Raw genomic sequence first — 15,440 nt, 5'->3', positions numbered from 1 at the left:
TTTTGGTTCCACTTTCAGCTACAGCATCTCTTAGTACAGTCTTTTTTTAATTTCCTGTTTCAATGACTGGACCTAAGTGATAGTGTTAGGAAAGCACCTGGCCAGACTTCATGTATCACTACACTCTATGTCTAGGGGTCCGAGGCTTGGCTAAATGATCTGTCATTTATCTAAATGTGTGCATTAACATGAGAACAAAGACTAAGCGGGCCAGGTGTTGAATACACCCGAGGAGACAGCAAACTTACCAAGTTCAGGTCAATCTCTGTCTCAACTCTATACTTGTGGTTGGCATTCGTTCAAGTAGTGATATACAAAATAATATACAAAAGGCCCACAACAAGTTTGTACACAAATGCTGGCTGGCCAACCTCCCTCTTTGCAATCACCTGCAGTCACTTATTGCCCCCGCCTGGGAGCAATCCACTGTTTATCGAGGCTTCCTGGCAGAGCTTAGCACCTGACCCGGTTGCTGCTGCCACCTAGGGATAGAGTGTGGAAGTGGCTGTGTGCTGTATACCTGTGCACCTAGTTAAGCACTAACTAACCTAAACTACCCACCATATATACTACTACCAATAGCATCAGATACTGGCTCTTGTATCACTCAGATGAGCTGTTCTCTAAAGGTAGATCATTCAGTCAAACACCTAGTCAGTAAGTCCATCAATAAAAGGTCCCCTCAGGTTCCAGTAGCAGGTATCTCTGGATGGGGGGAGGTAGGGGGAGGGTCCCTACCCCAGTGTGACAGCGGTTCTCCATAGCCCTCCTGACAGCACACCGGGCCAGGTGCATCAGACAACGAGGAGTGTTGGAGCACACAGCAAACATGGACTCATAGAATTCCTCATGTTGCTGGAGAAACAAAACAGAAACCTATTGCAGCGAGCTTAACCCAACACACAGCGACCTTAACCCAACACACAGCGACCTTAACCCAACACACAGCGACCTTAACCCAACACACAGCGACCTTAACCCGACACACAGCGACCTTAACCCGACACACAGCGACCTTAACCCAACACACAGCGAGCTTAACCCAACACACAGCGAGCTTAACCCAACACACAGCGACCTTAACCCAACACACAGCGACCTTAACCCAACACACAGTGACCTTAACCCGACACACAGCGAGCTTAACCCAACACACAGCGAGCTTAACCCAACACACAGCGACCTTAACCCAACACACAGCGACCTTAACCCGACACACAGCGAGCTTAACCCAACACACAGCGACCTTAACCCAACACACAGCGAGCTTAACCCAACACACAGCGAGCTTAACCCAACACACAGCGAGCTTAACCCAACACACAGCGACCTTAACCCAACACACAGCGAGCTTAACCCAACACACAGCGAGCTTAACCCAACACACAGCGAGCTTAACCCAACACACAGCGAGCTTAACCCAACACACAGCGACCTTAACCCAACACACAGCGACCTTAACCCAACACACAGCGACCTTAACCCAACACACAGCGACCTTAACCCAACACACAGCGACCTTAACCCAACACACAGCGACCTTAACCCAACACACAGCGACCTTAACCCAACACACAGCGACCTTAACCCAACACACAGCGACCTTAACCCAACACACAGCGACCTTAACCCAACCCTTAACACACACAGCGACCTTAACCCAACACACAGCGACCTTAACCCAACACACAGCGACCTTAACCCAACACACAGCGACCTTAACCCAACACACAGCGACCTTAACCCAACACACAGCGACCTTAACCCAACACACAGCGAGCTTAACCCAACACACAGCGACCTTAACCCAACACACAGCGACCTTAACCCAACACACAGCGACCTTAACCCAACACACAGCGACCTTAACCCAACACACAGCGACCTTAACCCGACACACAGCGAGCTTAACCCGACACACAGCCGACACACAGCGACCTTAACCCAACACACAGCGACCTTAACCCAACACACAGCGACCTTAACCCGACACACAGCGAGCTTAACCCAACACACAGCGACCTTAACCCAACACACAGCGACCTTAACCCAACACACAGCGACCTTAACCCAACACACAGCGAGCTTAACCCAACACACAGCGACCTTAACCCAACACACAGCGAGCTTAACCCAACACACAGCGAGCTTAACCCGACACACAGCGACCTTAACCCGACACACACAGCGACCTTAACCCAACACACAGCGACCTTAACCCAACACACAGCGACCTTAACCCAACACACAGCGACCTTAACCCAACACACAGCGAGCTTAACCCAACACACAGCCCGGGTTCAGCTTAACCCAACACACAGCGACCTTAACCCAACACACAGCGACCTTAACCCAACACACAGCGACCTTAACCCAACACACAGCGACCTTAACCCAACACACAGCGACCTTAACCCGACACACAGCGACCTTAACCCGACACACAGCGACCTTAACCCAACACACAGCGACCTTAACCCAACACACAGCGACCTTAACCCAACACACAGCGACCTTAACCCAACACACAGCGACCTTAACCCAACACACAGCGACCTTAACCCAACACACAGCGACCTTAACCCGACACACAGCGACCTTAACCCGACACACAGCGACCTTAACCCGACACACAGCGACCTTAACCCGACACACAGCGACCTTAACCCGACACACAGCGACCTTAACCCGACACACAGCGACCTTAACCCAACACACAGCGACCTTAACCCAACACACAGCGAGCTTAACCCAACACACAGCGACCTTAACCCAACACACAGCGACCTTAACCCAACACACAGCGACCTTAACCCAACACACAGCGACCTTAACCCGACACACAGTGACCTTAACCCGACACACAGCGAGCTTAACCCAACACACAGCGACCTTAACCCAACACACAGCGACCTTAACCCAACACACAGCGAGCTTAACCCAACACACAGCGACCTTAACCCAACACACAGCGACCTTAACCCAACACACAGCGAGCTTAACCCAACACGCAGCGACCTTAACCCGACACGCAGCGACCTTAACCCTAACACGCAGCGAGCTTAACCCGACACGCAGCGACCTTAACCCGACACGCAGCGACCTTAACCCGACACGCAGCGAGCTTAACCCGACACGCAGCGACCTTAACCCGACACGCAGCGAGCTTAACCCGACACGCAGCGAGCTTAACCCGACACACAGCGACCTTAACCCGACACACAGCGACCTTAACCCGACACACAGCGACCTTAACCCGACACACAGCGACCTTAACCCGACACACAGCGACCTTAACCCGACACACAGCGACCTTAACCCGACACACAGCGACCTTAACCCGACACACAGCGACCTTAACCCAACACACAGCGACCTTAACCCAACACACAGCGACCTTAACCCAACACACAGCGACCTTAACCCAACACACAGCGACCTTAACCCAACACCTTCTCAAAAGGTTCGGATCTCTGGGCGTAACGACGAACGTGTTGGGTTGACAGTCACTGGACCCGGGTTCAAATTCACTATAATATGGAGGATACGCATAAATGAACGTCAGTGCATAATCCCTTTGGGGTGATTATATTTAATAAATGTGTCTAAGTCTGGTCCTGATTAGTGTGCAACTAAGTCAGCAACATTTCTATTAGTTTAACTTTATAATAGTTCAAAGTCCAACAATGAGATTTGACACTGTATTTTTGTGGGTTACCTTGTAGGAGGCTTCAGGAATGGATGATCTCCACTTGTTGGTGGGTTTGATGCGCTCATATGAGTTCATCATGACTTCCACTGCATTGGGACACTCATGGCAGGCCTGCAACACCTACAGAGGTAGACAAATGGGTCGTTCCAACAAATTAGTACCTTTTGCATTCCTTTGATATTTTAAGTAGGAATTGTGCACCAATATTGAATTTTAAAAGCCTGTTATATGAAATGACATGGCCTTTAATATAGACCACATAGAACATTCTATAAATCAGATTATTAATATTAATTAAGAATTGCTAAACTGGTAAATTTGTTCCCTCTGTGACTTCTAGGAAGATTTGAACCCAGTTAACCCCAACATTGTACAACAAGTTTTCACCATCATTGCCCTAGTTATTTCCAAAGAACATGATTTATTCCATGTGATTAGTCATTAATCTAATCACATCAAATGTCTGTCCTTCATTTTATGGTGAAACTACTCATTTTTTAAATTAGTTTTCCAAAAGAAACATTGAATATCTAATAGTCAAATCCTAGTGTATAAGCAGGTGAGCTGATTCTACTCTTTTTGGACATTTTGTGTTGTTTTGTGGTGGAACACTGAGCGGGTTGAGCATCACATGTCAACTCTGTTACCCATAGACAGGCTAGAACTGTTTTACCAACATGTTGTTTTGTGTGAATCTTGCAGTGTTCAACACTGGGACATAATTTACAATCAAAGCATGTTTGTTTAGTGAGTCCACCAGATCAGAGGCAGTAGATGACCAGGTATCTTCTCTTGATAAGTGTGTGAATTGGACCATTTTCCTGTCAAAGTGTAACGAGTACTTTTGGGTGTCAAGGCAAATGTATGGAGTAAAAAGTACATCATTTTCTTCAGGAATGTAGTGAAGTAAAAGTTGTCAAAAATATATATTGTAAAGTACAGATACCCCCAAAAAACGACTTAAGTAGTCTTTTAAAGTATTTTTACTTAATTAAGTACTTTACACCATTGAACTCTGGCAGGTATCTCCACTGACCTCCAAAGTGTTTTCCCTACCTTGTGTAACTCAGGCGGGTATCTCCAATGACCTCCAAAGTGTTTCCCCTACCTTGTAGAACTCAGGCGGGTATCTCTAATTACCTCCAAAGTGTTTCCCCTACCTTGTAGAACTCAGGCGGGTATCTCTAATGACCTCCAAAGTGTTTCCCCTACCTTGTAGAACTCAGGCGGGTATCTCCACTGACCTCCAAAGTGTTTCCCCTACCTTGTAGAACTCAGGCGGGTATCTCCACTGACCACCAAAGTGTTTCCCTACCTTGTGGAACTCAGGCGGGTATCTCTAATGACCTCCAAAGTGTTTTCCCCTACCTTGTAGAACTCAGGCGGGTCTCTCCACTGACCACCAAAGTGTTTCCCCTACCTTGTAGAACTCAGGCGGGTATCTCCACTGACCACCAAAGTGTTTCCCCTACCTTGTAGAACTCAGGCGGGTATCTCCACTGACCACCAAAGTGTTTCCCCTACCTTGTAGAACTCAGGCGGGTATCTCTAATGACCTCCAAAGTGTTTCCCCTACCTTGTAGAACTCAGGCGGGTATCTCTAATGACCTCCAAAGTGTTCCCCTACCTTGTAGAACTCAGGCGGGTGTCTCCACTGACCACCAAAGTGTTTCCCCTACCTTGTAGAACTCAGGCGGGTCTCTCCACTGACCACCAAAGTGTTTCCCTACCTTGTAGAACTCAGGCGGGTATCTCTAATGACCTCCAAAGTGTTTCCCCTACCTTGTAGAACTCAGGCGGGTATCTCTAATGACCTCCAAAGTGTTTTCCCCTACCTTGTAGAACTCAGGCGGGTATTTCTAATGACCTCCAAAGTGTTTCCCCTACCTTGTGGAACTGCGGCGGGTAGACCCGTGGAGCTCCAAAATTGAGCAGCAGCTGGTAACAGAGCTCAGGGATGGCCATGGGCCTGACGGAGGTGACCTTCAGGACATACTGGATGGGTTCACAGCCGTTGATGTCCATGGTCGTAGTGTCTGCCCCCGCCTCCAGCAGCATCTGCATCAGCACGTGGTCACAGTTCCAGGAGGCCTTATGCAAGGCTGTCTTATAGTCGTCTTCATACAGGTTAGGGTCTGGAACCAACAAAGGGTTAGGGTCTGGAACCAACAAAGGGTTAACAGTAATGTCGTTTTCCTCCTTTTTTTCTACCAGTAATTAGCATACACAATTACCTAGACAAATGCCTAGAAGATATGTGAGGCAAAGTCATTTTGCATCCTGACAATGATAATGCATCTGACGAGGTGAACCATGATAAAAATCCAAGCCTTATAAGGAGCCGTATCAAGCGTCTCAGAGTGAAGTGCTGATTTAGGATCAGTTTTGCTGTTAACCCATAAGTCTAAGCCCTGTCTAAGCCGTGGGAGAGGGTAGGGTTCTACTAAGCTATATGGAAATGTTTTAAGAAAGTCATACCAAGGATCATTTAGCTATGTGATTTTGAATTTTAAGATACCTAGAAGAATAAAAAAATGACATATAAAAAATATTTGCTGAAAAAATATTTTGGGCATTACTGCTATTAGCCCGCACAAACGCATTGACTAACCGATTCACCTCATGGAACAACAGATAGTCCCCCCAAAATTCTAAAGGAAGTTTGTTCTGAAGTATCTGTCCTATGCCTTATTTTTGGCACTCCATATATACTTCCATACATTTTTTCAGCTGGTACCGGGGACCTTGAGACGAGTCTTGTGAGGCCTGTATGCAACCGACATGAACATACGTACGTGTTCGTGAGAGTCTCACCTTTCCACAGAGGGGTGTGTAGCCAAAACTGTCCGTTGGCAGATCGGCTGTGAGAAGACCAATTTTCGGGATGACAAACACTGTTCTAGCTCTGTCACCTTTCACCACAGATGCTCTAGCTCTGTCACCTTTCACCACAGATGCTCTAGCTCTGTCACCTTTCACCACAGATGTTCTAGCTCTGTCACCTTTCACCACAGATGTTCTAGCTCTGTCACCTTTCACCACAGATGTTCTAGCTCTGTCACCTTTCACCACAGATGTTCTAGCTCTGTCACCTTTCACCACAGATGTTCTAGCTCTGTCACCTTTCACCACAGATGCTCTAGCTCTGTCACCTTTGACCACAGATGCTCTAGCTCTGTCACCTTTCACCACAGATGCTCTAGCTCTGTCACCTTTCACCACAGATGCTCTAGCTCTGTCACCTTTCACCACAGATGTTCTAGCTCTGTCACCTTTCACCACAGATGTTCTAGCTCTGTCACCTTTCACCACAGATGTTCTAGCTCTGTCACCTTTCACCACAGATGCTCTAGCTCTGTCACCTTTCACCACAGATGCTCTATCTCTGTCATCTTTCACCACAGATGCAGATGGCCGACATATATGGATTCAGTGGATTGATTCAATGCAAACAGATATCTCTTGCTTAAACGGACACCCTTTAAAAATATTGTAATTTGATTTCTGCGCGGACATCGACTCTAAGGGGTTTTAAGATTGCAATCAATAAGACAACATGGACAAGGGGGGACCTGATCTTAGATCAACACTCCTACTTTGAGATGCTTGATACATACAGTACAGCCCCAGACCTCATCTGTATACTTCTGGCCCTTCTGTGGACACTGTGTTAACTAACCTCCAGACGAGCTTCAATGCCATACAACTCTCCTTCCGTGGACTCCAACTGCTCTTAAATGCAAGTAAAACTAAATGCATGCTCTTCAACCGATCACTGCCCACACCTGCCCACCTGTCCAGCATCACTACTCTGGACGGTTCTGACATAGAATATGTGAACAATTACAAAAACGTAGGTGTCTGGTTATACTGTAAACTCTCCTTCCAGACTCACATTAAGCATCTCCAATCCAAAATGAAATCTAGAATCGGCTTCCTATTTCGCAACAAAGCCTCCTTCACTCATGCTGCTAAACATACCCTCGTAAAACTGACTATCCTACCGATCCTTGACTTTGGCAAAATAGCATCCAACACTCTACTCAGCAAATTGGATGTAGTCTATCACAGTGCCATCGGTTTTTGTCACCAAAGCCCCATATACTACCCACCACTGCGACCTGTATGCTCTCGTTGGCTGGCCCTCGCTTCATATTTCTTACGAAACCCACTGGCTCCAGGTCATCTATAAGTCTTTGCTAGGTTAAGCCCCACCTTATCTCAGCTCACTGGTCACCATAGCAGTACCCACCCGTAGCACGCTCTCCAGCAGATATATTTCACTGGTCACCCCCAAAGCCTATTCCTACTTTGGCCGCCTTGCCTTCCAGTTCTCTGCTGCCAAAGACTGGAACAAATTGCAAAAATCACTGAAGCTGGAGACTCATATCTCCCTGTTACGGATACAGTTATCCTGTGTGTGTGTGTATCCTGTGTGTGTGTTTCTTTTCTCTCCTTCTCCCCTCACAGGTGAAAATCATCACTCCCCAATCAGTCAACAATCAATCATCAATCAGAAGACACACCTCCTCCTATTTCCTAACCTATCACAGTTCCTTCTCCATGGTTTAAAAACCCCATCATTTGTTTGTTCTAGAGCTCAATCTCTCTGTAAATGCCATGTCTGTAGGTCTCTGTGTTTCACTCTCGCTTTGTGTCTTAACCTCTCTTTTGTTTAAGCACCTCATAGCACTTTGTCATCACCTGTGAGTATTGTTTTTGGTTATGGTGTTTGTTTGTTGCTGGTGGGAAAAGGGGGAAACCAAGACAAGTCGCCCATGGGCATACACTACCCGTAGGTGAACTTTGTTAAATACACTAGTTAGAACTGGGCGGACCACCCACTGTATTTTTGGTTAGTTAGTTAGCTGTTGTTAAAGTAGGCTAGTCTAGCTTAGGGGTGTTTTTGTATACTTATTGTTTCTTTCCTTGGGTCCAGCTCAGCCCCTTTTCCTGCTCCCCCCATTACCGTGTGTTTATAAAGGAGTTTGACGGTAGATTTCTGTTGTCGTGGTTATTTCGTTCACACTTTTACTTTGTCACAATAATAATTTGCATGAGTTATGTTACGGGTCTCATTACCATCCCCCCTAGACTGTCGGGCCAAAAGGGATTTGTAACACTCCCTCACTAACTTTAAGCATCATCTGTCAAAGCAGCTCACAGATCATTGCACCTGTACATAGCCCATCTGTAAATAACCCATCCAACTACCTCATCCCCATATTTTTTGTTTTTTTTGTTGTTGCTCCATTGCACCCCAGTATCTCGACTTGCACATTCATCTTCTGCACATCTATCACTCCAGTCTTCGCCACTACGGCCTATTTATTGCCTTACTTCCCTAATCTTACCTCATTTGCACACACTGTATATAGATTTTTCTATTGTGTTACTCTGTGTTGTTTTTTGTGGTGCACTGCTTTGCTTTATCTTGGCCATGTCACAGTTGTAAATGAGAACTTGTTCTCAACCGGCCTAACTGGTTAAATAAAGGTGAAATAAATAAATAAATACAAAATCTGTTAGGAGTGACCCAGAACACCAATCCGTTTTACCTCACCTGCGCCGTGGTCCAGCAGAATGCGGCAGACCAGGTGGTGGTCCTCGCTGTAGGTCTGTTCACGGATGTCCAGGGCCCAGAAGGCTGCAGTGATCAGGGGTGTCTCCTGGAGGGAGTTGATTGCGTCCACCTGGGCCCCGTGGGAGATGTAGAGAGCCACCAGCTCAGGGATTCCCAGGCGGGCTGCCGTGTGTAAAGGTGTGTCCTCATCTTTGCTCTGACTGGGCTTGTTCACATTGCCCCCTGGAGGTAGGGAGGGAAGGAGGCAAGGAGATAGAAAATGAATTAGGCCTACTTAATGATATGATTTTGCATATCCAAAGACATGGCAACCTCAAAATAACATGATTTTACCTGCACTGAACACTTTTATTTAATCTCCATCCATTCTCACCATTAAGGATGAGTTGCTTGGCACAGTCCACAGACTCTTTAGTTATACAGTAGTGTAGTGGTGTGTGTCCACTCAAAGACAGGCTGTTGACCCTCGCCCCGTGGCCCAATAACAGGGCCACACAGTCGCCGTGGGCGACCGTACAGGCCACGTGAAGCGGGGTCTTCCCATTGGGCTTCCTGTTAACCGCCGCCCCCTTCTGCAGCAGCACCAGAGCTGTCTCCAGGTAGTTGTACATTACACAGACGTGGAGGGCCATCGCCCAAGAACACTCTAGCTTGTAGTCTGGCAACCAGAAACCTAGAGTAGTGAAAAAAACATTACAAATAATAACATTTTACCCTCATTATTGAGCCTCAATCTCCTCCCTCTCTCCCAATGGCACCCTGAGAGTAGTGAGCTCCGGTCACCCCGACAACCTACCAGCTCAATCCCATCTCCTCCTCCCTTCTCCAGAGCATCTCTGGAGACCTTCTCCTCACTTCCCTCATCAATTCATTCCTGACCACTGGCTGCATCCCCTCTGACTACAAAATCCCAAGTCGCTCCACTCCAGAAACCAACACTTGACCCCCCCCCTCTGTGTTACGGTGGATCTCCACGCTGCCAAATCTGACTCTCTCTCCTTTGTTCTCTTCCTCCTAGATCTATCCGCTGCCTTCGACACCATGAACCATCAGATCCTCCTCTTCACCCTCTCAGGGCTGGGTGTCTTCGGTTCTGCACACTCTTGGATTCCATCCTACCTGGCAGGCCGCTCCTACCAGATGATGTGGAGAGGATCTGTGTCTGCACCAAGTACTCTCACTACTGGTGTTTCTCAGGGCTCGGTTCTAGGCCCTCTCCTCTCTCTCTATATGGTCTCTCCTATCATTGCAATGCAGATGACACTTAACTACTTTTCTCCTTCCCCCTTCTGACACCCAGGTAGTAACACATTTTTGCGTGTCTGGCAGATATCTCAGCTTGGATGTCGGGCCACCACCTCAAGCTCAACCTCGACAAGACGGAGCTGCTCTTCTTCCTGGGGAAGGCCTGTCGCTACAAGACCTCTCCATCACAATTTATAACTCCACAGTGTCCCCCTCCCAGAGTGCAAATAACCTTGACTTGAACCTGGAAAACACCATGTCATTCTCTGAAAACATCAAAGCAGTGACTCGCTCCTGCAGGTTCATGCTGTACAACATCCATAGAGTACGACCCAGCTCGGCATTCAACACCATAGTACCCTCCAAGCTCGTCATCAAGCTCGAGACCCTGGGTCTCGACCCCGCCCTGTGCAACTGGGTACTGGACTTCCTGACGGGCCGCCCCCAGGTGGTGAGGGTAGGTAACAACATCTCCTCCCCGCTGATCCTCAACACTGGGGCCCCACAAGGGTGCGTTCTGAGCCCTCTCCTGTACTCCCTGTTCACCCACGACTGCGTGGCCACGCACGCCTCCAACTCAATCATCAAGTTTGCGGACGACACAACAGTGGTAGGCTTGATTACCAACAACGACGAGACGGCCTACAGGGAGGAGGTGAGGGCCCTCGGAGTGTGGTGTCAGGAAAATGACCTCACACTCAACGTCAACAAAACCAAGGAGATGATTGTGGACTTCAGGAAACAGCAGAAGGAACACCCCTATCCACATCGATGGAACAGTAGTGGAGAGAGTAGCAAGTTTTAAGTTCCTCGGCATACACATCACAGACAAACTGAATTGGTCCACTCACACAGACAGCATCGTGAAGAAGGCGCAGCAGCGCCTCTTCAACATCAGGAGGCTGAAGAAATTCGGCTTGTCACCAAAAGCACTCACAAACTTCTAAAGATGCACAATCGAGAGCATCCTGGCGGGCTGTATCACCGCCTGGTACGGCAACTGCTCCGCCCTCAACCGTAAGGCTCTCCAGAGGGTAGTGAGGTCTGCACAACGCATCACCGGGGGCAAACTACCTGCCCTCCAGGACACCTACACCACCTGATGTTATAGGAAGTCCATAAAGATCATCAAGGACATCAACCACCCGAGCCACTGCCTGTTCACCCCGCTATCATCCAGAAGGCGAGGTCAGTACAGGTGCATCAAAGCTGGGACCGAGAGACTGAAAAACAGCTTCTATCTCAAGGCCATCAGACTGTTAAAAAGCCACCACTAACATTGAGTGGCTGCTGCCAACACACTGACACTGACTCAACTCCAGCCACTTTAATAATGGGAATTGATGGGAAATGATGTAAATATCACTAGCCACTTTAAACAATGCTACTACATCTGAAACACTAAAGAGTATCTTAAATAATCCCACAGCACCCTCGCACCCCCCAAAATAGATTGCCTTTCGTGAACTAACACTCGTAACACTAACACGTGACTTCCTACTTTATTGAGAAAAACATACTTACTATGACTGAGATATGTGGTTGTCCCACCTTGCTACACTATATATACAAACGTATGTGGACACCCCTTAAAATTAGTTGCTGACAGGTGTATGAAATTGAGCACACAGCCATGCAATCTCCATAGACAAACATTGTCAGTAGAATGGCCTTACTGAAGAGCTCAGTGACTTTCAATATGGCACCGTCATAGGATGCCACCTTTCCAACAAGTCAGTTGGCCAAATTTCTGCCCTGCTAGAGCTGCCCTGGTCAACTATAAGTGCTGTTATTGTGAAGTGGAAACGTCAAGGAGCAATAAAGGCTCAGCCGTGAAGTGGTAGGCCACACAAGCTCACAGAATGGGACCGCAGAGGGGTGAAGCGCGTTGTGAGTAAAAATCATCTGTCCTCGGTTGCAACATTCACTACCGATTTCCAAACTGCCTTTGGAAGCAACATCAGCACAAGAACTGTTCGTCGGGAGCTTCATGAAATGGGTTCCCATGGCCAAGCAGCCATACACAATGCCAAGCGTCAACTGGAGTGGTGTAAAGCTCACCGCCATTGAACTCTGGAGCAGTGGAAATGCATTCTCTGGAGTGATGAATCATGCTTCACCATCTGGCAGTCCGTCAGATGAATCTGGGTTTGGCCTTCCCCAGTACATAGTGCCAACTGTAAAGTTTGATGGAGGATGAATAATGGTCTGGGTCTGTTTTTCATGGTCCGGGCAAGGCCCCTTATTTCCAGTGAGGGGAAATCTTAACACTGTGTCATACAACGACATTCGAGACGATTCTGTGCTTCCCACTTTGTGGCAAAGTTTTGGGGAAGGCCCTTTCTCGTTTCTGCATGACAATTCCCCCGTGCACAAAGCGAGGTCCATACGGAAATGGTTTTTCAAGATCGATGTGGAAGAACTTGACTGGCCTGCACAGAGCCTTGACCTCAACCCCATCAAACACCTTATGGATGAATTGGAGCGCAGACTGCGAGCCAGGCCTAATCGCCCAACATCAGTGCCCGACCTCACTAATGCTCTTGTGGTTGAATGGAAGTAAGCCCCCGCAGCAATATTCCAACATCTAGTGGAAAGCCTTCCCAGAAAAGTGAAGGCTGTTATAGCAGCAAATTAATGCCCATGATTTTGGAATGAGATGTTCGACGAGCAGTTGTCTACATACTTTGGTCATGTAGTAAAACTTAAGGTGAATGCACTAACTGTAAGTCGCTCTGGATAAGAGCGTCACCAAAATTACTAAAATGAAAATGTTCCACCAAGAGTGTCTGAATGCCTTTTGCACATTCGGTTACCTTGCCTAATAGCAGGGGTAATTGCTGTATTCTAACTTGGCAAGTCAGTTAAGAACAAATTCTTATTTACAATGACGGCCTACAACGGCCAATTATGCGCCGCCCTATGGAACTCCCAATCACGGCCAGTTGTGATACAGCCTAGATTCAAACCAGGGTGTCTGTAGTGACACCTCTACCACTGAGATGCAGTGCCTTAGATCGCTGCTCCACTCGGGAGCCTTTACCAAGCGTTGCTATATAAGGTGGCACAAAAAACAGGAGTGAATATAATGGTATGCATGAGGAGAATAATAACAAGAAAGTCAATCATCTTGTGCATTTTCCAACTCCAGAAACTCTCCCTGGACATCACTCTACTCAGGGTACTCTAAGTGGGTCTGATGGAGGTCTAGCTCCATCAAGTGGGGGTATTCTACACTACACCGCAACGCCTGTATTATAAGCACCGTTGACAGTTAAATAACCCACCACACCCTATCTAAACTAATGCAGCCTAGCCACAAATCTGATTTGAATGCCCTGAGTATATGCCTTGTCAGACATACAGTACCAGTAAGGTCTCCTCTCAAGCAGGCGTGCATAGAGTTAAAACAATGCAATGATGTCCCTGTTGCATCAAACCCCCCACCACACATGGAGGCCTACATTAGTCAGTCAAAAGTGATATCAGTATTCATCTTTACCATGTGTGAATGAAATCACCACCATACCTTTACCTTAGTTCCTGCATACTCCTACAATGCACAACCCTAGTCTGGAATCCAAACTCACTAGCACAACCGCAACCCTACCTTGCTTGTATGAGGCCAGGATCATGCGTTTGTCCTCCACCTCCAGCACAGTGTCGATGTCCAGGTTGGTGGTGTACAGTATCTCCAGGACCTCCGTTACGTTGTTGGTCTGTAGGGCCTCCAGGAAACGGGCCTTGATCTGCCTAGCAGTCTGTTGTCTGGGGGTCAGCAGCTCCTCCATGGCCCACCGTCCCTTCTCTTCTTCTGGTGTTACTACTGCTCTCACCAAGGTATGTAGGCACCTTCTGATGATGTCATGAATAGTGGATAGTATTAGGCTTACACGGACACACATAGACATCCCCTCCCTCTCTGGGGGTCTCCTACTGAAGTGACAGTGTCCACAACACACCACACCAGGATTCTAGAAAGAGAGAGGAAGGGAGGAAGTGAAAGAGGGAAGGACAGAAAGAGAGCGGGGTATGAAATTCAATCCCTCTAGAGTCATGTTATTAGGCAGGTTATAAATAGATAGGAAGGTGGGAGTTGGGTTCAGTCCCAAAATTGCACCCACAGTGTAGTCTAGAAAACCAGGCCCTAGGCAACAGCTACCCATAGGGCTATGGTCAAAAGTAGTGCACTATAAAGGGAAATATGGTGTCATTTGGGACGCCTGGGACTCAGTTCAGTTGTGATTGAACCAGGCAGATGTGGGATGGCCAGTGTTGATCAACTGTGCACATTCGGACAGAATAGCATTATGGGGGGGGGGGATGCTCACAGTCACATGGTCAGGTGATAATAATAGTATACAAACAGACATTTATATTTAGCTCCATGTGGACACAAGGGGAGCCAAGCAAGGTTAAGAGTGAACAAGTGTACTCTATGCATTCTGCAAAGCTCTGTGAAATGTACCTGGAATTGATGATTCACTGTCTGCAGGGTGTGATATCAGTGTATATAAGCTAACCTACATCACAGGAGGTTGGTGGCACCTTGATTGGGGAGGACGGGCTCATGGTAATGACTGGAGAGGAATAGGTGAAATGGTATCAACAAAACCATGGTTTCCATGTGGTTGGATCCATTCCATTTGCTCCGTTACCCCCATTATTATGAGCCTCCCTCCCCTCAGAAGCCTCCACTGGCCTACAGGCTGTGAATCAATGACTTTGTCCCAAATGACACCCTATTCCCTACATAGCCCGATGGGCCCTGGTCAAAAGTAATGCACTGAATGGGTATTGGGTGTCATAATGGACGCACACAATCCGTTCCATATCCTTCTATGTCATCTGAGTATGTAATGCTGCGGTGTGTTGGGTGCTATGTGTCTGCGCTGGCTG

General features: G+C 47.6%; 1 protein-coding gene across 1 annotated transcript; it reads right to left on the bottom strand.

The window, feature by feature from the left end:
- Nucleotides 1-666: 666 nt before the first annotated feature.
- asb4 (ankyrin repeat and SOCS box containing 4) lies at nucleotides 667-14,332 on the bottom strand. The gene is made up of 6 exons (XM_064982579.1): nucleotides 14,152-14,332; nucleotides 9,670-9,969; nucleotides 9,276-9,518; nucleotides 5,600-5,847; nucleotides 3,719-3,832; nucleotides 667-855 (listed from the first exon to the last, which is right to left on the bottom strand). The coding sequence occupies exons 1-6, from the start codon at nucleotides 14,330-14,332 to the stop codon at nucleotides 667-669; spliced, it is 1,275 nt and encodes a 424-aa protein (XP_064838651.1).
- Nucleotides 14,333-15,440: the final 1,108 nt, after the last annotated feature.

The sequence above is a fragment of the Oncorhynchus masou genome, chromosome 13 (genome assembly GCF_036934945.1).
Source record: "Oncorhynchus masou masou isolate Uvic2021 chromosome 13, UVic_Omas_1.1, whole genome shotgun sequence".
NCBI classification, from domain to species: domain Eukaryota; kingdom Metazoa; phylum Chordata; class Actinopteri; order Salmoniformes; family Salmonidae; genus Oncorhynchus; species Oncorhynchus masou.
Note: the sequence above shows the minus strand (reverse complement) of the source record. Positions and strands in the feature narration are given on the sequence as shown.